The sequence below is a fragment of the Gallinula chloropus genome (genome assembly GCF_964237585.1).
Source record: "Gallinula chloropus genome assembly, chromosome: 12".
Taxonomy (NCBI): Eukaryota; Metazoa; Chordata; class Aves; order Gruiformes; family Rallidae; genus Gallinula; species Gallinula chloropus.
Genome location: NC_140097.1, coordinates 11691203 through 11714609, shown reverse-complemented (window position 1 = coordinate 11714609; position 23407 = coordinate 11691203). Strand labels below are relative to the sequence as shown.

General features: G+C 38.2%; 1 protein-coding gene across 1 annotated transcript; it reads right to left on the bottom strand.

Annotated features, from left to right (window-relative positions):
* APPL1 (adaptor protein, phosphotyrosine interacting with PH domain and leucine zipper 1) lies at positions 1 to 23402 on the bottom strand. The gene is made up of 22 exons (XM_084269852.1): positions 23343 to 23402; positions 18793 to 18891; positions 17553 to 17612; positions 15948 to 16019; positions 15049 to 15136; positions 13460 to 13501; positions 12605 to 12663; positions 12073 to 12219; positions 10532 to 10614; positions 10267 to 10425; positions 8865 to 9053; positions 8378 to 8420; positions 7607 to 7663; positions 6026 to 6117; positions 5308 to 5490; positions 3038 to 3087; positions 2486 to 2660; positions 2349 to 2385; positions 1532 to 1678; positions 1235 to 1285; positions 790 to 879; positions 1 to 232 (listed from the first exon to the last, which is right to left on the bottom strand). The coding sequence occupies exons 1-22, from the start codon at positions 23394 to 23396 to the stop codon at positions 83 to 85; spliced, it is 2127 nt and encodes a 708-aa protein (XP_084125978.1). The 5' UTR covers positions 23397 to 23402; the 3' UTR covers positions 1 to 82.
* Between the last annotated feature and the right edge of the window lie 5 nt (positions 23403 to 23407).

The window sequence follows — 23407 nt, the reverse complement described above, 5'->3', positions numbered from 1 at the left end:
CCACGTACATTTCACTTCCTGTAGAATTTGTGCCGTTTCACCAGGTACATCCACAATCCCAATTTTAATAAAGTAGGCAACTTCAGGCTTCAGATTCTCTTTTCTTCTTTCCATCTTCTCCTAAATCACTGTCTTCTGACTGGCTACTGCTAAGGACTACAAATTGTCCTTCTCCGCTGCTCTGGTTCGATCTGCTGGAAGCAGCTATCAAACGGCTTTGCTCCTCTAAGTCCTAATTTGAGAAGGGAGGGTCAGAAATCAGAAAGTTAATATTAACTTTAAAGCCATCCACAAGTGGAACAGGATGCCATTATTATGATCTGTAAGCTATGGCTGAACACTATCCATGGGCAACTTTCTGTACAGATGAAGTTAAAAGAGTGAATAGGAAACTAAGACGCCTTTGTTTCAGTAGTTGGCACTGTTGACAGCTAACATGTTACTGATGCATCTGCACCCATAACCCACCCAACACAGCAGGTCAGAACAAGTATCCTTGTGTGAAGGCCCCTCCTCAGCAAACAAAATAATTTTGGGCCTGTGAGAGGTGTTCCTTCAAGCACTGCTGGTAAGTGTTCCTCTGAAGATGTCATGTGATTTATCTCCTCAAAAAAGCTCTTTGTAAAAGTGACTATACAGAGTTAACAAAATCTGCACAGGAATTACTTCTAATAATTAACGCCACAATGTTCTACGAACTTGTCTTAATATGATAGTGGAGCTTGGAGTACAGAACTGCAAAAGAAAGTAAGTAGAAAAAATACATTTTAAAATAATGACAAACTGTACCTTTTCAATTTGCTTTTGTTTATTCAGTTCTTTTTGTTGTTTCTCTTTGACTCTATCTATCTCCTTCTGCTTTTCTGATGCTTTTCGATCCTAAAGGGCAAAAATGTAAATGTAAAAAAACAACCTCAAAAAACCCCTGTGGTTTGATACACCACAGATTTGTATTAGTTTGCTCTGATAACACTGCTTTGATTATTTTTCCTTTAAAGGATTGATATGTTTGGTAAAGGTAGCAACCTGAATCTTATCTTGAACTCTATTCTACAGGGGACATTACTGCTCAGTCTTTTGTTATCTTGGGTTTGAATTCTCAGAAAACAAGTCCCTTAAAATACACCACAGCACTACTATTGCATCTCTAAGCATTTTGCAGAATATTTTTGCTTACACATGCTAAATATACCTCCCCCTTCCCAAGTGTTCCTTGCCCCCAAAAGTTTCTTACCAGTTCTGCATGAAAAGCTATCTGTTTTGCCAGTCCCACAGAGTCACAAATCTAAACACAAAACAGACACAAAGTAATAAATGACTCTAATAAAAATGTCTTTTAAATTAAGCCAGATTCTCAAAGTAGATATGATAGTGGATCAGAACACTCACAAGTACTCAGAGGGTAAGGTTTAACTGTGTTCAGTACATAACCAAAATACCCTCCCTTAAAAATCCCTTAGCTCAAACAGATCTAACATCTTGGAATCCATGTCAGGTTCAAAACTGATATGAGTATTACAATCACCAATACCTTTTCCCCTTCATTATTTGATTCAAATATATAGCAGACAGAAGTCTGGCGGCTCTCAACTCTCCCTCCTGACGTTCGAAGCACGAATCCAAAGAGGCGCTTATTCTCCTGGTGCGTGGCATACAGGACGACATTAGGCAAGGGGAACTGCCGGGAAGGATCAGACAGGGAGAGATTAAAACTGGTTCCAACTGTTTTCCATATGAGGTTTCAATACATTAATTATTTCAGAACCACAAGTGCCCAACCACACCAGACCTTAACCTGCCCAAACGAGGTGCAGTTATAAACCACAAAGAGTAGATTAGAGGACAAAGATAAAATTATTCAAAAGATAAGAAACTTCTAAACCCACACGTGGTATAAGGAAAGAGAACCATGTTTGCAATGCCATTCAGGCATCTTTCTGAGTCTGAATACACCCTTTATTTTCTATAAGGAGACATCATGCATACAAATTACATATGTGACTAAGATTTCAATACTTGCTGCCATACAAAGGTGCTGCTTCTCCAAAACCTTTACTGCAATTAGTTCAGCTTTTCTGAATTATGTAAGAAAAAAACCCAAATGAACCAGGTATCCCCATAATTTTCTTACAGCAAAACTATTTTGCATTCTTTGAAGTCACTCCTCCTAACACTGATTTGCTAGTATTTTTCTGTTTTTAAATGCATGCATTAATCTCCTAATTTCAGTGGAAATTTATGTGGAAATCTCATGCTGTCAGTAATTTCTGATGAGGTCTAATAGTATTATTTTTACAGTGAAAGAATTACATAGCTGGGTATTTATCTTAAAGTGTAAAGTTACTTACTCGTAGTCTTGTAACTTGTGTCTGTGGATCAATTAACCTAAAATATTGTTTTTAGAAACAAACCAGAAAGTAAATTTTACTCAAGTGAAAGATCATAATTCTGTAAGTAAACATCAGAAGTCAGGAAGAAAACTTACTTTAAACAGTCACAAGTGACTAATAAATGTGATTCTGTCATTCTGAAAATGTTATGGATAGCCCGAGCTGCTAGTATTTGACGCATTGTTTCATAAACAACATCTGGACTTTCATCAGACTTCACCTCCATGGAGCCAAGAAATCTTACAATAAATAACTGATGCAGAATTGAATCTAAGAGAAAAGGAAAGCATTGAAAATGTCAACTCCAACATGGGCTTCCCATTTAAAACCAAAGGAGAACTTCAGTCAGGACAACTCCAAACTTCTGGTAACTTGTAGAAGAGATTGCTCATACTTATGAATTAGAGGTACAATTCCTAATCAGCAAGTCATACATCTTTTCAATGGTTTAAAGAACAAAAGATGCAACGAATTATTTTTGAAACAGACAGTAGCCTGATTTAACTCACCTTGGCTAATATGCTGCTAATGTATCTGAGAATTCTAAAACTGGTGTTAAATTAGAAGAAAGACGACACAGATGAGAACAGGAAAATAATTTCTAAGTTACAACTTCTATTTTGCATTACACAAAGGTTTTGCTTTACCTTCTGTCTCAGATTTTGAGCCTCCAGATTCACCGAAAGGATTTGTGCGTCTATTAAAAAATGAAAACATTAAACCAGGAGTCAGGTAGGAACCGCTACTGAATACCACAGTAATCTCATGCTGCATCAAGTAAGAGCATGTGATGATTTCACAGACTTGTAATCTGGAGGAATAACGTATAATAAATCACAAGGACAAGCAATTTAATCAGAAGTAGACATAAACTGCTATATTTGAAGCTCAAATTATGGGACATACCAGGTATCGTTGTCCTATTGCTGCTATAGAGTTATTTTTTTATATCTGAATTCAGCCCAAAACAAGACCTTGTTAGAATCTGAAAAGATATAGTTTTAGGGGAAGAAATTTTGCAGAACAGATTCGGGAAGTACAGCTGAAAAACAGTCCTTTCAGTCCTCCCCGGGAGCACCACAGTTCTCATCACTGTCTCAAGTTGTTGAATTACTGAAATCACTAGTTTTGTTTCAGGTGCAGCTTTCTGAATATATTGCTGGGGTTTTATTCCTAGAGGGTCAAGAGAAATGTGGCTGTTTCTGGCTCTCAAAGACAGAAATGCTATCAGTTAAAATGAAAAGTGAAAATACTCTAGGCTTCCAAGTCTACATTTGTCAAAAGTGATAAAGCAATGCTGGAAAGAGGCTGGGAAACAGGGCAATTTTATTTAAAACTCCTAATGAGGAAGAAACACTTTCTCCTTGGCAAACTGGTAGCTGAAAAACCACTTCAGGGGTTTGGTAAACTTCAAAGTCGATTTTATTGGGGAGTAATGAAATGTCAGAAAGTAATGAGTGTCATCTCCCAGTAGTTAGTGTTCTAAAACAAACTTCGTAACTAAGGGAAAAAACGTACAATTCTCTCATTCAGTTACATGTAACTGACTGACAGTTTTTTTTTGTCAGTCAAAGCTCTTAATGAAGAGACATCTATTTTAAAGTACAAAACGTTGAACTCTGAAGCCAGGATTACATTGCTACAACGTTCGTGTAACATGGAGTTAAATCACCATCCCATCAAATGTTGGCCAGTGTAAAAACACTGAAGGGAAATACTTTCTTTATCATCTTTCATTCCTTGGGATTTTCTTGTTATTTAAGAATCATCAGGAACAGTAAATGCAAAAATCTCACAGATCTCACAAAAGCAAAAAAAACAAAACACACATGTCATCAGTATGAGAAACTAAGGAAAGCCTTTTCTTTCTTAATAACAATTACTTCTGAAATAGCGTGCTGCCCATCTACACAAACTGCAGTTCTTCACTGACAGTGCTGGGTAACTGAAAATATTGAGCACAACTCTATCATTTCTATTATGAAAAATAATATTTTCTAGAATGGAATTACAACTGATGACATGAATTTAGCTGAGGTATTAACCTTCCCACTTCCTAGAATACACTTCAAATCTAATTTAAATCAATGTATTCTCGAGGATCTAAACAGCCAATTGATAATCCTGCTATGCCAAACCACAACAAAAATAAAACACTAAAAAAAAAAAAAAGAGCTGAATATATCTAATTTCAACTCTTGTCTATCTGTGAGGTGCAACTGAAAATTCAAATCTTTTTCTATAGGGCAAGGGGATATAACACATTATTGTGACTAGAGTCACATAAATTACTTTTCAGCTTTCTGGCTGTTTTGTTTTTAAGAGCAGCTGGATCTGCAAATATGTTTTATTAATATCTGAAAGCTGTATATATAGCTCCAGAAACGCAGGACACATTTACTGGGTTTTAATTATTATTTTTGAGTGGGAAGTTCACAATTTAAACTTGTCTGTATAGAAGCCTAGATCATTTTCACTCACCTTTCAGGTTAAGAAGAGTGTCATCATATGCCATCATCACCTGGAGGCAGGGCTACCAAATTTCTCTTGAGTTTCCAAGAGGAAATAACCCAAGCTGCTGGGTAAGCAAGCAATAGGAAAGGAAAATACTTTGTGAAACCAAAAGATTAAAATAAACTAGTTAATAAAAGCATTAGCTGTTCAAGCAAGAAAAGCCACTGCTAATAGAAAACTACACCTTGAATCTAGTGCGCATGATCAAGCCGTCCTTTTACAGCTCTATTTAACAATTTCAAATCTTGTTTTGCTTCACTGGCCACAGCAAATTTTGTGACATGAATCAGGTCAAAGGCAAAGTGTGTTCTGGAGCTGCAGCCTAAGCATGGTTTTCTTGTTTGTTTGTTTTTAAATGAGTCATGTCAACTGTAGGGATTTTCTCCTTCTCTCTGTTTCCTACCTGCCCGCTTGCCCTGAAGATTTTCCTTGACCAGGTAGATCTTCACTAACTGGAGATATTATGTCAAACTGTATAGGAGTGTCAGGGGCGACAAGTGAATCCAAGGAAAGTGTGGACAAAGCTGCTGATTCCGATCCCAGTGACCCTGTGCTGCTGGTACGAGCTGCAGGAGGACGGGATTGTCTGAAACAGAACAAAAAGTCAAAATTAAGAGATCTTAGTTTCAGGTTGGTTGATAATAAATTAAAGCATAGGGGAGACCAATCAGTATTACAGAATTTGGATGTAAACCAAAATGAAAACCTAAAAACCTGAAGAAGATCAGGGTATACTAAACAGAGTCTACGTACCATTTAGTCAAATTTAAGTTTAACGTTACTACTTATATTAATAACTGCATCAAGTTGTATTGTCTTTCAGTTGTGATTATACACTGAAATGAAAACGTCTGACTCCAGGCGCTCGACACAGTAAGAAGAATCTCATTATAAATCGAGACAACCAACAAAACTGTCCAGTCAGCTGTAAACCAGGATTACTTGTAACAGTGGATGCTAAAGAATGCTGAAAAGGTGGGTTCAATAATTTTTCCTCTACCTATAAAAGATTTTGTTCTGAACACAGAAAGTTTTGGGGGTTTTTGTTTTTCCCCTGGAACTTTATCCAGGACGCTCTTTACAGACGTGCTCTTCAAAGGGCCTATGGCTGATTAACTCACACAGCTGGCCGCAAGCTCTCGTGCCTCTGCTGAAAAGAAGGAGATGGAGTAACAGCCTCCAGAGCTGACTGATTAACACGAGCAGCAATTTCCTGCAACAGAGGGATGGGAAAAATAACTCAAAACATGTCCCTCAAAATAAGCTTTAAGACTTCAGTTTTGTTTCTGTGCAACTGACAAAAATTATAAACTCAAACTCCTGTGAGTCTTATGTCCCTAAATTGTCACTAACACAGATGTAGTATTTTCTTCCGACTTGTAACACACAGCCTGCTGTTCACTTTCTGTATTTAAATGAATGCATTTGCTTTATAATAGAGTCATAGAGTGGCTTGGGTTGGAAGGGACCTCAAAAACCATCCAGTTCCACCCCCTGCCACAGGCAGGGACACCCTCCACTGGTCCAGGGTGCCCCAAGCCCCATACAACCCGACCTTGAACCTTGCCAGGGATCTAGGGGCACCCACAGCTTCTCTGGGCACCCTGTGCCAGGGCCTCACCACTTCACAGGGAAGAATCTCTTCCTAATACCTGATCTAAATCTTCCCTCCTTCAGTTTAAACCCACTCCCCTTGTCCTATCACTACACCCCCTGATAAACAGCTCCTCTTCAGCTTTCCTATAACCCCTTTTGGTACTGGAAGGCTGCTAAAGGAGTCTTCCCTTCTCCAGGCAGAACAAGACCAACTCTCTTAGTCTCTTCACAGGAGACATGCTCCAGCCTTCTGACCGTCTTCAGGGCCTCCTCTGGACTCACTCAACAAGTCTATGTCTTTCTTAGGCTGAGCACCCCAGTGCTGGACACATTACTCCAGGTGGAGTCTCACAAGAGCAAATATTAATAAAAGCCAGTAACAGAGAAGAGTCCCAACGGTAAGTCTGACAAAATATGCAAATATAGCTGGGAAGAAAAAGAATCTCATTTGAGAAACACAATCCTCACCTACTAACTGAAAACATGAAGATTCAAAAGTCTGCACTTAAAATTTGGGAACATGTAAATGTTTCTGAAAAACCAAGACATGAACAACGATCAAGGAAGGACTGTGTCACAATGTTATTTAAGCAAATGATGGACCATTTACAGTTAAGAATTCCATTTTAACCTTTCATGCAATCACTGATTATCAATTATCAGTATTTAATGTTGGTGGCTTCCCTTCAAATAATCCATTTCTAACTCTTCCAAAGGCAAATAATTCTTTAATGAAGTGAAAATAGGACTTTCCCAAAAATGGGTATGATCAAAAGATTCACATTTGTAAGGCTGCCGGTTCCCTCTAGTAGCAATGAAAATGTATGCATCCAAACATTTATTATATTCATTTGTAACAAAGCATCATATACAAATAAAAACAAAGGATCTTGAAGATTGCAAAAAGTTATGCCAAATGTAGAAGTCACATCTTTTCAATGCTCTCTGTACAAGCATTTAAATGAGGAGATGATGGACTGATATCAGACACATAGAAGTACTGAGCTTAATTCCATCCTATCCGATTAGATCCAACTGATCAATTTTTAATTTTGTACTTATCTACATCTTATCATATTACTGATACTATACATTTTAGTGGTTACCTCAGGGTTTTCACTTAGATAGATCTGCTTAGAGATGTTGTTTATGGTGCATATCCACTGAAAAAGAAAATGAAAAAATATAATTTTTCATTGTTTAAACAACCTTGATTAAATACCCGAATTGCCCAGTTTCAGCATTTTTCCCACTTTCTTTGTAACTCAGCCAGTATTCATCCACTGCATGGACAAGCAAATCTGCATCACCAGACTTAGCAGCCATGTGGAAAAGGCAACACAAGGACCTCTGAAAGCAGTCCAAAACCAAAGCATTTCGCATTTCTTGATTCAACTTGTTCATGAAGTATAAACATGTTTCCCATCATAAGTCAAGGGCAAAAAATGTTTTTCCTCATTTCTCAACTGCCTGTATCATCACCTGTGTCCTAACCTAAGTTCTAATTCCTGACACACTGGGAGTAAGAAAAGGTTGGGAAAGATGAACAGAAGGAAGGAGAAGCTCTGTCTAGTGAGATCCCATTACTGCCAGCTATTTTGCTGTGGGATTTTTGGTTTATATTTTTTCTTTTTGACTTTCTTCCATAACACTGAAAAGGACTTGGTGGCAGTCAGAGTTGCATTTTTTTCTCTAGGATTTAAACACAGTAATATTTTGTCAGATGTCCTGAAACCTGTCAAATGAGAGAACGAATTAAAAGTTCACTGCTTACCACCTAGAGAACATAAAATGAGCACTCCAATTATTGCTACAAACGTATTTCTTCTGTGCAACAGAAACTCACTGGACTCCACAAGAACCTCCTATAAGCTTACCTCTTCATAGTCTTTTTTACTTTCTGCCTGCAAGATTGAAGATCTGAAAGAAGAGAACGGAAAAGACAATTTTGTCTGTGTAAAATACCCCACAAGCACATGCAGGCAGGAGTTTCCATTTCACATTTGTAGACTGCACAGCAAGTTAAGAAAGGCTGAAGATTCTGTGTACGTGCTGAGCACAGTCAGTATTTAATCAGGGGTGAAGTGAGAATTCTAGTTGTGCCCATGTAATACTTAAGCACTCACAACATGTAGTAATACACTACTGTAAACTGAGTATGGTAATTTTATTCTGAATACCATTCAGTTACATCATAGAGCTGATAAACTAAGAAAACCCAGGCATGACAAAGCTAAAAAGACATGCCAGAATTTATTCTGAATACCCCCAATATCTATGAAGCTATAATCTGGCCCCAGGTTTCTTTCCTTAATTAGCGAGTCCAGTGTTACTTACAGGTAACAGCAAGAGAAGAATACTTACTTTTTGCCATCAAAAGATGTTATCTGGAAGCAGTACCGTCTGTCTTCACAGTCCACAGCCATTACAGAGCAATTGTCTATATCCATGACAAGGCCCCCAGCTACGTCACCTCTTGCCTGGCTCATCAGATTTCCACCTTGAGTGAAGTAAAACTGTCTCTCCCAACTGGAAGACACCAGCCCTGTCTTACTAAAAGAAAAAAAGAGGTTCTTAGTAGATTAGGAGTTCAGCTGAGCTGTATAAACTACAAAAAAATTACTTGGAACAAACCATCAGGCACTTCAGACATTTTTTTCCTCCAATTAATGTTTTAGGTTAGCTTTGCATTTAAATTAGTCTCTGTTGGGTTTTTTTCATTCTAAACTTGTTGCTGGGCAAAGAATACATTAAGTAGATGCTTTCTTAGATTATATGAAACTTAATTTAGGCATAAATACTTCAGTTATTTATGGTATTGCTTTACACAGTATGTACGTTCAAATTATATGCAATAGCAACATAAATGGTAAGACCTGTGTACCCTGCATTTACATGGTTAACACTAAGTTTGGAAGAACTCCATGTTAAGCATTAGTTTAGTCACAGAAGGTACCTCAATTTTCCAAGTATTCTGTACCATTCAACAACATTTTCAAAGTTTTGCTTACAGCATGTTGTTGGGTTTTGTCTGTCTCTTCCCACCACCACCCCCAGAATAACAGCAGAGGAACAATCTGAAACCAAGTATCAGTAACATTTGTAGTTCAGCCTCCCTTTTAGTTCAGATATTTTCTTTAATATTAATTGCTGCATATCTGTTCTACTACAGAAATTCATGCCTTATTCAGTATGTTACTCTGACTGCTGTAAAAGTTGGGGTTTTTTTCAATTCCTTGGAGCTGATTTTATAAATGACAGGAAAAATCTGAGTATTACAGCTTACTTTATAACTCGCTGCTGGATTTGAATAGCCACAGCTCCCTCCCGTGGACAAAACCCGACTTCATGAACCGAGAGGCGTCCACCAGACACTTAACAGAGACTGTTTGGCCTTGGCTATCTCGGGCTTGTCATATTTTATTAGTAACTCGAATCCCAAAGCTTTAACAGATACTTGCATAACAATCCTGACAGCTGCAATGTTCTTCTTTTCCAACTACCATCCAGTGAAATGACCCTTTCCTAAAATTTAATCTTTCTTTTTAATGTTAAAATTCAGGCAAAATGTGACTATGTGCTTTGCACCTGAATGGCACTATGTCAGTGTAACAATTAAATGAGTATTAACTGAAGGAGTCCAAAGAAAGAAGCAGAACATCCCCACTGTGACTTATGCAACTCAGTACATAAAATCAGCACAGCTAAATTTTTCCATTCCCAAAATTAAGTATTCTGGAATTTTAAAGTACCAAGTTAATCTTACTTTCTTGCATTGAGATAGCCAGCTTTCCGGGTTAGATTTCTATGAACAGGGAATTTTGTAGGATCAGGATCAGGCAAATACAGTGGATCACTAGCTACTTCCAAGTCCTCTATAGTCTGTTGCATGTTTTCTACTTCACACTCCATTTCCCTGCGAACACTAAGGTAAGTAGAGTGTTATTAACAAAGATAGTTTATTAATAAAAATAGAAACAGAACAAATAATTATCTTGATAATAGTTCAAGATTCAACAAAACCAACTTACTTCTGCACACTTGTGCCAATATTGGTCAAAAATTCTTCCAATTGCTCAGTAAGATTTTCTGAACCCATTTTAAAAAAACTTATCTAAAAAAAAGGGGAAGGAAAAGGGAGAATTTAGTCATTAATAGAACTACAGTAGCAATTAACAGATGAAACCATAAAAGGTTGAATTTCTCAGATAAATCTGGTTTTGTCCCTCTTTCCCACCCAAGCCTCTCAATAAAAGGAGCAGAACACATGTTGTCTGCAAGTGATGGCTGATGCTGACACTGCAGTGGTATTTCAGTGTGTCAGGAGAAGTGCACAGTCACCTGGACGAGAGACAGAAATGGGCAGAAACTGTTCTGGAAAAGAAACAAGGTTTGACCTTCCAGTGATCCCAAGGTCTTCTCAAGCCCACCAGTTTGCTAACTGTTGTACTATGGGTGGAGTTATTAGGGAGGGGATTGGAGAGGGGAAACCTGTGATGACTTGTCTGGGGCTATCCTCTGGACCAACTGTGGACCCTGCCAGGGTACTCCATATTGGTACAGAAAAACTGCCACATCTAAACTGAATTTATCCATATGAAATGTCAGAACAGGAAGCCATGGGAATGGCCCTACACTTCCCATTATTAGATTCAGCAAAAACCTGCATCTGAACAACAGGTCACATCATCTGGTTTGTTACAGAAAATATTTAGACTTAGTTCTTAAATACAAACTGCAAAGTTTCAAAAAGAAGCAGAGTTCATCTTGGTGCTGGAAAACGTTCAGACAGCATGTACAAGTTAATTTCCACACAGGATACTGTGGGCAGATGAAGAGATGTCTGAGGCTTTTGTTCCTTTTTTTTTAAAAAAAAAAAAACAAACAAACAACCCACAAAAAACCAGCATAACTTCTGAAAACACAAATCAAGTCTTTCCAAAGAACTTTTTCGTAGTTACATTCTCTAGTGCCCATCCTCAAATAAACCAGCTGTGAACATATTTACATTAAAAATCCAAGCCAGAATGATTTTTTGTATTCAAGTTCTTCCACACCCTTGAAAATGAGCAGTGATGTGACTTGGATGATTATCTCAGAACAGATGCCACAGGAGAGAGTTAAACTGTCTCCATGTTACTCTCTAAGAAGCTACACTTCCACATGGACTTGCAGGCATGAAATTTTCAATCAGCTGTTCCCACTATCGATCCAATGGGAAAGTATCCAGCAAAGAAAATTTAGTCTGTGCACTAAATGTAGCCATACGGGCTTGGGGACAGAATTAGACATTTGTATTTGTCACCCAGATTTTCCCAAAAGATCTTCTGATGGGAGTGAGGGCATGTCATGCTGAGATTCCTGTATTGAGTGGGAAATGACTAGTGACAGTGTTCACGGCAGCAGCTGTGCCAGCTACAGGGATGAATAGGGGGAACTTCTTTTTCTCCACTTCCTTCCTTGGATTGCAAGAGATGTCTTGGAATGGATTTCAGGACATCAAGTACATCAGCCTTCATGAAGTACTTTTACATCTTCTTTCAGACCTACAGCTTTCAGAATCTGAAATTACCTGAGCTTGCATGTATCCTAGCAAGGGCTCTAGCATAGCAATTTTCTTTTTGTACTGAAGAGTATTTAATGCACAGAAATAATGCATCATAGTTTGATGCTGTTTTTTCCTGGAAGTATATACATCTTCTGTAACTTCAGCCTTGACCTAAAGAGACACAGACAGGGGGAGGGGAGAAAAAGGAATGTTTGAGACATGGTATTATCAATCATCGTGTATTTTACCCAACAATTCCATTTCTCTAACTTACACATGGAGATACATAAACAACAAGCACAGCATTCATTCTCCCTGGGAAGTGTGGTTATTTCTTTACAAAGCCTTCATCGTAAGAGTATTTTCCGTGTTACAAGACAGGCATGTATTGCGGAAACCTCTGTTCTGAAGAAAACTCTCTAGACCACTAAAACATAAGCAATCAGCCCTCAGGTGGAGTCTGCCATATGTTGTCTCCCATCATAAATATATACATTAGATCACAATTATTTATGTCCTCTAAAAATCTTTGCATTAAGCATTTTGGTTTACAAACCTTTTCATTTTCTCTTCTTTTTGATAAACGACTGTATCTGGTAATGGCAGCATCATGGTCTAAACAATCAAGAGAGAATTTATTATCATTTTGATTAAATATTCATGATACAGTGGAAAACCTTTTAAATCACTGTGTGTTACACATCCAGCTGGATACAAAGTTCTGTCCTACTAAAACCTTTAAGAACTGTTCTTGCCTGTTTATAATTACTTCACTGCCATAAATACTTGTGCTGACAAAAAATTCTAACCAGATGCAAGCATGGCCAAGTTGTTACATAGTTCCCTAAACATCTAATATTTTCCAAAGACAAAAAGTTTCTATAAGCAAACATAACTTTCCATTATAAAAACCTGCATCTAATCTTGCTTGCTTCTAAAGCAATGAAGCAACTTCCATCAAGTCAAGGTAAATCCTTACTTAAAGAATATGTTCTCTCCAAGGATATAGGAGAGCTAGCTAAAATACTTCTGACAAAAAGGAAGAGAACTATCAAAAGAAATTTAAGGTGATTAAAAGTTGTTTATTAATTCAGTTCTGACTTTAAGAAGTGAGCTAGCACCTTATTACTTTCAGTAATTTTGGTAGCACAATCCTAAATTCTTTAATATTTATAGATACATTTAAAGTACTGTAAAAAAACCCTAGTACTGTCAAATTGCCTTAACACTTTGGAACACAAAGCTGGGATTTACAAGTCAATGAAGGAAAGCTGAACTCGTAAGTATCACTGAAAAAATTACACTTTTAGTCATGTTAAGCAGTGCAAATATTTTCAATAGCTTACTAAGTAAATACTTTACAATAATATTGGCATCTTGTAATATCTATAACAAAGTATTTTACACTTACCATTGCTTGCAATTTGGAAAACTTCTTTTAGAGTTAATATCTCTACAAAACAACATATCACAATTTAAATAACTTGCTATTTAATAGCAACATTATATATTAACATTATATGTTAAGGTTTCTCATGCAATGTTTCACTACTGAACAGTTGCAGTTCACACTGAATTACCAGTGACACTATGTAGCCAAGAAAGTTTGCTCATACTTAGTACCCGAGTATCATTTGTGTGGCTGTCTAGATATCCAAATAGTAACACATACTGTAGTAAGTTAAGGATTAACGTATTTTCAAGAGACTTTGAAGGAGATCAATACAATGTGTCACCTGCAATTCTGGTCAGAGTTCTAGTCTGAGTTGGGGAAGTGGAAGCACAGGAGGTGGAAGTATCACTGGATCAAAGGAAAGCCCCAAACGCACTGTGATTGTTTCTACCTAAAATGAGTTGTGGTCTAGAGCATTATTTTGTCTCACTGTGTCAGAAAACTGAACACAGTACAATACTTAGCAGTTGTTCTGGTATTGACTGTGCTTTTATGTCATATTAAGACATAAAAAAGCAGAGAGATTTATTTCAACCTTATGGTAAAGAACAACAAAAGAAAGTATGGAAAAGTTTCCTGGAAAGCGCTTAGGAAATCTGTAAAGAAGTGTGGTATCATGGAATACTACATGGATTGGTGGTCAAAAACTTGCAGTGTGAAAATTTATTTTGCAATTATTGCCTTAAGGGTGCTTCTTCAGTGAATATAAAGAGATTTTTCAAGGTTCTGAGGGTAATACTAGCCTTGGGACAGCCGTGTTCCCTTGCTCAAAAGGATAATCTATTTAATCCACTATTGCCAAAGAAGTATTTTCCAAAATTCATAGACAGCCATTGAAGAGTGGTATTTTTTATTTCACTATAGACTTTAAAATGTTCATGTTAGGCATATCCACTCTAGGATGTTCACATTAGGGATTTAAGTTACTTTGGTTTGAACTCTTACAATTTCTATTTGAAGCCCATTTGCCACACCAGTCTATTCACTTCAGCATCTCGAGGAAGATCTGTCACACTCAGACACATGACCAGGCAGACTAAGATCCGGCAGTTACAGAAATGAGAAGCTGGAAGCATTTTAAGCCCACACATAGAAGCCATCTCTATTACCAGCAGGGCTGAAGAACCACCTTACTACATTTTAATAATACAGTAAGTACTGCAACTTGGGCACTCTGCCTTTTGAGCTTAGTTCAGCCATTATCTTGATGCTGTGGTATTATAACATATGCAAGTATTTCCTGAACATGCCAGTTATCTCAAGATGATTCTTCCTAATGTTTACAGTAACTGCAAGATATTAATCTTAAGTAGAAGATAATACACTTCCCTAAGTAATACTTTTGTTGGAACAATAATAAGGTTAAGTTCTTCAACTGTAATACTCTCATGAATACAAATAACTTTTTTTAATTGGGAGGTAAATACTTTTGAGAGCTGGAAAATAAGCAGTGTATTCTATTTAGTGAAACGAGCTATGGAGATCAAATGCAACATTTTTGTTATTGCTGCTGTTCACAAAAAACAGTATTTGTTTGAGCATTTTACCTTTTAGCTCCCTTTCTTTAAACTGGGTAATAGGAAACATCATGGCATCTGCAAGTTGAGTTGAAAGTACTGCATGACAAGAGCTGAGCTGTGAAAGACAAAAGAAAGAAGGAAATTTTAGGAACCACTGAGAAAATAAAATAAAGATTAAATGAAATTAAAATAAGTTGACATGAGTTTCACTCAAAGATGGTATGTACAACTCAAACATAACTTCATCCATTCAGTTTTTTGCAGGTATTCTAGGTCCCTGGTCTCCTGACTACCTTTTTACAGAAGACCTTTAGATTCTAGTACTTGTCCCTACTTTTCCAACTTCATTCCAAATTACTGAATCATGCCAGATGATGGCCTCATGCATTCTGATGAGTAATCAATTTATTTCTCCAGTTTCTCTGCAGCTACATCACAGCCCAGATTACTGGGGTAGAACAAATTTCCTCACAAAATGCTGTTCAAGTTGTGTATAAAGTGAGGAGAAAAAATCCTGACTCAGATCTGAATGGTGCTAGGCTGCCTTTGAGAAGAGTCTGTCTCTATCTGGATACAGAGAGCAGGAGGTCCCTTCGTCAGTCAGGTATCTGATATCAGGCAATACAAACACCCTCATGAAAACCAGTCTCTAACTGCCATTCTGAAATGGGTTCTGGCTGTATCTGCAGATACATAAAGGGACATCCTTTCTCAACTATGTAGCCTCACTTTGCCCAGTTCATTCTTTAGCTTCAGGTTACATAACTTCAAATGTATGCTGCAATATACAATTGAGTGGTGCCTTAGTGACAAATTAGAGCCATTTCTGCACCTCCTATGTTAAAAAAGGCTGGAATAATGAACAAAGTTAAAGTCTATATGTGACAGCATTAGCAAAGTTAAGTGAAACAAATGTAAGTACTTGCCTCATCTATCACTTTTGCAAATTGCTGTAAAGTAGAAGTCATAACTTCATCATCTCCTCCTAGTGGAAAACGCTAAAAGAAATAAAAAGAGGCATGATGTTTGCAGTGTCTTCTCCATTCACAAGGCTATGCTAATCGTGTCTATGACTGTACTGTGTATTCCATTATTTTAAGATACTACACAGCTAAGATACACTGAAGCACTTCTTTACTGTCCTGTGAAGAAGGAATATGGGAGGGGGGGAAAGTTATAAACAATTCTCGTGTTAAAAAAAACAAAATCAAATTAAAAAACCCAGCTAGTTCTTTTCATTTGGATTTTGCAAATACTAGATTTTGCTAGAAAATGTCAGAAACAGTGCAATTCACTAAATAGCTTTGTCATTAAAGTCAATTTGGCATTGCACCAATAATGTTAAAACAATGACAATGACAGTACTGCAGCTGCTTCTAAAAAAGTTAGGAAAAAAAAAATTAATTCCTGCTGCAATTCAGAGTGTGCACAGACATCCTAAGCATTTCCAGTCTGTTGTTAGGAAGAATTTTTTTTTAAAGATACTATAAATCTCTCTTTCTACAGCTCTTCCTACTGGGACTACTGAAGGTAGGATGAGAGGAAATGGTCTCAAGTTGCATCAGGGGAGGTTTAGATTGGGTATTAAGAAAAATTGATTCATTGAAAGAGTGGTCAGGGATTGGGCAAAGCTGCCCAAGGAGTAGGTGGAGTCACCATCCCTGGAGGGGTTAAAAAAGCATGTAGACATGGCACTCCAGGAGATGGTTTAGTTGACATAGTGGCATTGGACTGACAGTTGGTCTCTTAGAGGCCTTTACCAACTTTAAAGATTCTACGATGAAATTCTATGATGTCCGAATGCTCAACTGTTCTTTTGCATCAGCACCGTTGTGGTTTTGATCCTGTCTGCATTACACCTACTCAGGAGTAACAATTAGCAAAGGAAAAATGACATGTAATCTCACTGCTCCAGAAAGATTTGCAAACTGAAACTGTTCATAAATTGTACTTTTTCCACTTCACCTCATTGGGTTAAGAATGAGGAAAGGGTAGCTTCCTCATTAGGAAGGAGTTTTTGCTTTTAAGATGCATCTCTGAAAAAGGGTCCCAGCTGCCTTGCTACACATACAAAAACCTTCATAATCCAGGCTGCCATAGAGAAAGTTCTGGATTCCACAATCTGCACTTTCAGAGATGGAATTATTCTCACAGTAAATTATAGTTATTAAATAGAGACTGCTATGCAATCTCTTCTCTTTCTGAGTAGTAGAACGGAAGCATTTAACAGTAAACAGGTCTATAGAACAAAAATAACCCCCCACCATCACCCTAAGGAATCCCCAAAACAATGATCCAAAAGTAAAACAGTCCAGATATTCATCCTGGTAAAAGGAACTTCACTCTGGTTTAGCTGGAAGAACTAATGCAAAGACAGTAGATTCTTTTGGCAAAGAGCAGAACCACCATCTACAGCAGTTTGTTCTAACCAGACCAAACCCAACACATTCTACACTGTGCTCTGGGAGAGAAAAGGCCTCACACATACATAGTCCTGACCACACAGAAACAGCAATGATTTATCACAGTACCTGTTTTTCATACTCCTTCAGAAGCTTTGAAGTCAGGTGAGTTGCTGCACTTAATTCATTCTGATTTAAGAAAAAAACCAAGACGAACAACAGAAGCCAAAATAAATGAAAACAAGAAGAAAACAAAAAAAAACTTGTTACTTTTTGACTTAAGTTATTTTAAAAAAAAAATTGAAAATCAGGTATTTGAAGAGGAAACTATTACAGATGGAACGTGAAATCTGACTACAGATTTTCACAACACCTAAGCATCCTGCCCATCCATTTCTGTCACATTACTGAGAGTTAAAGGTAACCAGTGCTTACAAATAGCAAGTTCACAGCCTGTGCTGCGAATCCAGTTTCTGGATTTTTCATGTTATGCAGTGTGTATTTGCATTTAATTATTTCAAATGAGCTGTCCCAGTTATTGAGTATTAGGAATTTGTTATCTGTAAAGGAAAGAAAATATTACAATCACCCTCAGTACTACCTGGTTACAAACTGCTTTGTACTTGTACACAGACAGGACCTAATTAGCAGATTCATGGTATGGGACAACTTCATCTTTCATAATGCAGTTGAAGGAGAAACTACAGAACTTAAAAGTTAAATATAAAGGCAGTAAAATAAAACTATTTAGTAACAAACCTACAGTAACCACACTAGTCAAAGTAAAAACAACAGTAAAATAAGAATTTGAAAAGCAGGAGTGACAAATCAGTAAAGAAGTCAAACAGTTAAGTATATGCAAATTAAAAATACAGCCATAAATTCAACTGTTCAGAAAAACACACAAAAGAGATTCTGCCTCTAGTGTTACTTGTAGATGATAAGCGAGGCATGAATATATTGTGGGTAAAAAATCATCTCCCACTTGGTACTATAAACTATATTATTATACACACTAAGATCATAATGGGAAACATTTTAGAAACATTTGGGCAATACAATAAATCTACCAGAAGACCAGACAAACTTTTTGGTTTTTTTAGAAATTCTGTTGCAAAAGAAATCACAATAATTTAGTCTTTAAAACGCCCTAACATGGAGAAAAAGTCATTTAATTCTTATTTTATTTCACTTGCACATTTAAAAAATGTGGAAGTTTAAAAAATATTGCATATAGTAATATAAAAAACCCCAAGATGTGAAACGTGGTTCAGAAGCTTTCCAATCAGAGAATATCCTGAGCTGGAAGAGACCCAGAAGGATCATTAAGTCCAACTCCTAATGCATTCAGGAATTTCATTAACACTACCTGTGCATCATATATTCTGTGCATGGCTTGAAATAACTGATTGATGTAGTTGGAAATTGCAGCAGCATCTTCTTCAAATACTCCCAGCAAAGACCGGGTCTGTAAACATGAAACAGCCAGACACAAACATGTCAAGTGAGCAAAGTCATATTTAAATGTAACAGAATTTGTTCTGAGTTTCATTACTTAAGAGTTTATAAACCATCCAAAACTGTTTAAGGGAATGATACATGTTGCAGAGAATCATAAAGATAACCGAGCTCAGCATCGCTTCTGCTGTCAGCCTCTCATGGTTAATACAAGTACATTTTTGGAAAGGAAAGGACCAAAGGAGATGCTAAGTATATAAAAAAGTGATGTAGGCAACTGCTGGATTTGCTATGGTGCATCCCTAAGGAAGAGTGTAAAGATGAGTGGTATTAAATAGCATTCCTGGTTATACACAATTCCTCTGCAGTGAGATCAAAGCAAAGGCATGGCTTTCTGATACCATCCCATCCCTGCTGGCTGAGCCTGGACCTGTGCAATAAGAACCAATTCTGTGACCCCTAAAAGCCAAACCAAACCAGCACAACCTATGTCTTGTTGTTCCAAAGGTATGTTTCTCCCACCACCACTCCAGGGTAATCTTTTCACTAAAAATCTGTCCTTCTGTCCTTACCCCAGTTTGCCAGTCAGCTTGTTCCTTAACTGATGTCACCAACGAGCTTGATGACTGCATCCTATTGCACTGCTGACTGTGCTTAACTGTATCCACCTCAAAATCAACCTCTTTATCACTGTCTACCAATTAGGCTTCAAAACACCAATCACTGCTTTTTATACCCAACTGTCCAGCCAGTGTTTCCACCCAGGCTGCAGTCCATACCTCTCTATTTTGGCCAAAAGGATGTGACTGTGTCAGAATCCTTGCTTAAGTCAAGGTAAATGACATTCACAGCTCTTCCCTGTGATGAAATGACTGACTCGGATGAGAAGGCAATCAAGCTGCTCAGGCATAATTTGCCCGGAAGCTTAAATGAGATGCTGACTCAGTGTTCTTGCATCCTTTTTGCACTTGGAAGCAGTGTTACTCCTCACCCCAAGGATCTCAAATAGCTTGCTTCCACCAAGGCACCCAAAGGGGAAGAGCAAAGAATGCACCTATAACTCTGCACTGGTTACATTGGCTTTTCCTAATCCAAAATATTTGTTGGGATACCTGGATACAGAAACAGGAGCATCACTTGCAAGACACACAAAATAAACCCTTTAACTCAAGCAATGTTTTGGCAAGAGGACTGTGTTTTAGTTATAATTTACACTAAAATAAATGCCCAGACAGAAAATGGAAAGAATCATAAGTATGTAACTGTCTTTTCCCCCCAAAATTATGATTGTTAAAGACCTGAAATTGGAAATTCTCTTAGTCTTCCCTAGGCTAAATAACTGCAGTTTCCTCAAGAGTAAGAGAAGGACCTGGGAAAAGAATGAAAGACTGACATGAGAAGTCTGGACATCAGGAAGGGCTCTCTGAAGAGATTAGCAAAAAGCACTGGACTGTACTACATATGAATTGTGGGGGGCTTATTATTAGAAGTCCTTGTGACATTGAAGACTTATATTAAAGTGACAGAGACTTTAGTCCATCTCCCCTTGAAACAAGGATGTCTTTTTCAGCTACTCTTCTGATTTTCTGCTTTCAATGATAATCAAGGAGTATAAACCTTTATAAAGTATATTATTTGACCATTCTTTTGACATTAATTTATTTTATTTAACTTGAATTAGATGCCTGGCTTTGTCTCACACATATGATCATAGTATATAATGCCTACTTCATTAAAAAATATAATCAAACATCATCATCCACACAATAAAACACTTTAATGGCAGTTCTAGTTCAGAAAACAAGTGGAAAAGTGAAGTGGAGGAAAGAGGTGGACGAGAACTCAAATGTTTGCCTGGTGTGGCAACACGTGGTGTCATCCTAATAGCTGTGACTCATAGAGACATACATGAGAGACTGCAAAAGAAAAAATTACACAGTACCATAACCACTGAATTATATACTCATGACCTTTAAACCTGAACAAAAATAAACTTGAACTTGTAATTTCAAAAGAATATCATGTAAGGTTTCTGGATGATTCTTACTCTTTAAAAGGGAATGCTGTAAAATAAATCTATGCCTGTGTTTTATGATAAAAATAGCAGTTATCAATGTCTGGACTTCAAACTGACATTACACATGGCAGACTACTGCTTAGCAAAATGTTAGAGTAATTGTTTATTCATACTTTTAGTAAAACTGTGCATAATTTTGCATGTTCTTTAAGATGCTTTCACTCCATATATATGAGTAGGTACACTAGAAACCAGCAGTGATAAGCTGCACGAAGAAGCCACCTAGTTAGAAGTCAGTGAACTGTTAAACATTCTATGACATCGTATGTATGGCAGTGCAAGTGACATCAATACTCTTGGCTTTTTTATTGTGCAAGGCTTTGGGAATGCACATAAGCCTGAGCAGAAACTCTAAATACAGGCATGAACTCTTGAGTACGTGTGTAAGATGTCTGCTTTGCATAGTGAAAGACAATGTTAAACGGCATTTGGTTTGTCTAAAATAACAGTGGTTAGGTTTTTATTCTGCAACAAGAGGAAATGAAAGGGGTTTGCCATTTTAGAAAAGTCTTTCCTTCCCTCAGATGCAGAATAAGTTTGATATGATGTCTCTAAAGTTTGTGTCCAAAACACACTCAGCACTAAACAGTGACCTAAGCTGATGATCTTTTTCCATATTACAGCATGAACACATCAATCAAAGTCAGAGCAAGGTTTCTTTCTTCTTCAAGCAACATTTGTTGCCAGTTTCATTGCACTGGTTTCAAAATAACAGAAATTAACTAATGTAATAGAAGACTACAGAGTCTTGGTTATGTTCTAAATGGTGATTAACCAAATTCACCTGAAAGATTAGACTGACTGAATGGTGCAAAATTTTGTACCTAAATTGGAAGATAATACTGGCAAATCTAATAGTTTAAGCATATCAAACTCATTGGGCTGAGTTACATTTTGCAGGACTATATCACAAATTATCTCAAAAGAAAGATTCTAGAATTTATAATTATGTTCCAACATGTAACTTTTTTGTATGTGCTTCCCAACTCACATTCCAGTCTCAAGTGCTTGGAAAAAACCCTAAAACAGCCAAGCTACATCCCACTTTTTAGGGATCCTAAATTTATCTTACATTAGACATTCCCTGTAAATGTTCTGACTTCCACATACCATATACTGAGAACAGATCTTCTAATTTTGTTAAATTACCATTACTGTACGCTTTCCTCTTCATGAGAGTACATCAGTTCAGTTTCTGGGCCAGAGAACAGGCTAGATCTCATCTTAACATCTAGCACGTGAGCTATATGGGGCACTGTCCTCCGGAAAGCAGTGATACACTTTCTGCATGGCTGCCTTCTTTCTAAATCGTCCTTGCACTTGGTGGAGAGATGTTAAAATGGTTGTCATTTTAGGGCTTAAAATTCCCTTCCAAGCAAGTGAAAGTTTCTTTTCCTGTCGCTGAGAAATCGACTACCAATGTATATACATCCTTACAATACAGGGAGTCTTGCTCATCTATATAAAGAGTGCAGCAAAACAAGGATCTTAATTCAAAAGCCTGCACTAAAAGGAAATACACTGTAAACTTCTTATTTCTCCCCCCATCTAGGAGGAGCAGTAGGAAGTACTTGCTGTTGTCGCTGCCAGCAAGAGAAACCGGTGCGACTGAATAAAGCATTTCCTGCTTGACAGGAGTATGAAGGCATTGCCCGTGCAGTGTGTGGCATCGCTGGCAAAGGTCGAGCCGCAGAAATGGCAGTCCAGAGATCGGAGCAATTAAAGGCCTCTCAGCACCGTGCGTTTCCCACCTACTCAAGCATTAACAACACCCGCGATAACCTCAACCCGTAACTGCTTTTCATACATATTAAACTTTAATGCGGTTTTAGTAAAAGACAAAGATAAGAAAAATCGCCTCGAGAAGTGAAGACGGGTCTTGGCAACACGAGGCCCCCGAACTAAGTCGTGAATGCAAATGCGGGGGCGGCGATGTGCGGGAGCCAGCGAGCTACTGCCCCGGCGCCCGATGCTGAAGCACAGTGCCGAGCTCGCCGCCTTGTAAACAGCTCAACAGCCCGCGGGACACCCGAGAGGGAAGACACGGTGGTACAGGCGGGACGAAGGCGCCGCGGAGACCGGGCGACACCTCGCAGGGGGCACTGCCGAAGTTGACAGCCCGAGAGCCGTGACTGCTGGCCCGAGCCCGCCAGGCCACAGCGGCGAGCACGACAGACACGGCACCTGGCCACGCACGCAGCAGCCGTGTCCCGATGACGGGCAGGGGTTCCCCCTCCTCCTTCCCGGCTGCCGCCGAGGCTCCCCCACGTCCCCCCGAGGAAAGACGGGGGAGGGAGCGTGCGGGGAGCAGCGCTAGGCCTGTCGCCCACAGGTCGGGCCCGATCTGGCCCCCACCCACCGAGCTGCGTCTATGCCTCTCTCACCTGGGGGCTGTCTTCCAGCGTCTCCTCGATGGGGAGCTTGTCGATGCCGGGCATGGCGGCCGCCG

Excerpts from the sequence above, each read along its gene's own strand:
- APPL1 (XM_084269852.1), bottom strand. The coding sequence starts at position 23,396 with ATGCCCGGCATCGACAAGCTCCCCATCGAGGAGACGCTGGAAGACAGC. Across the intron at positions 17,613-18,792 it reads ACAGAATATATGATGCACAG|AATGAATTAAGTGCAGCAAC; the intron begins GTAGTGTTAATG and ends TTCTTAAATCAG. Across the intron at positions 2,661-3,037 it reads CTCAAAATCTGAGACAGAAG|ATTCAATTCTGCATCAGTTA; the intron begins GTAAAGCAAAAC and ends CTTTTCTCTTAG.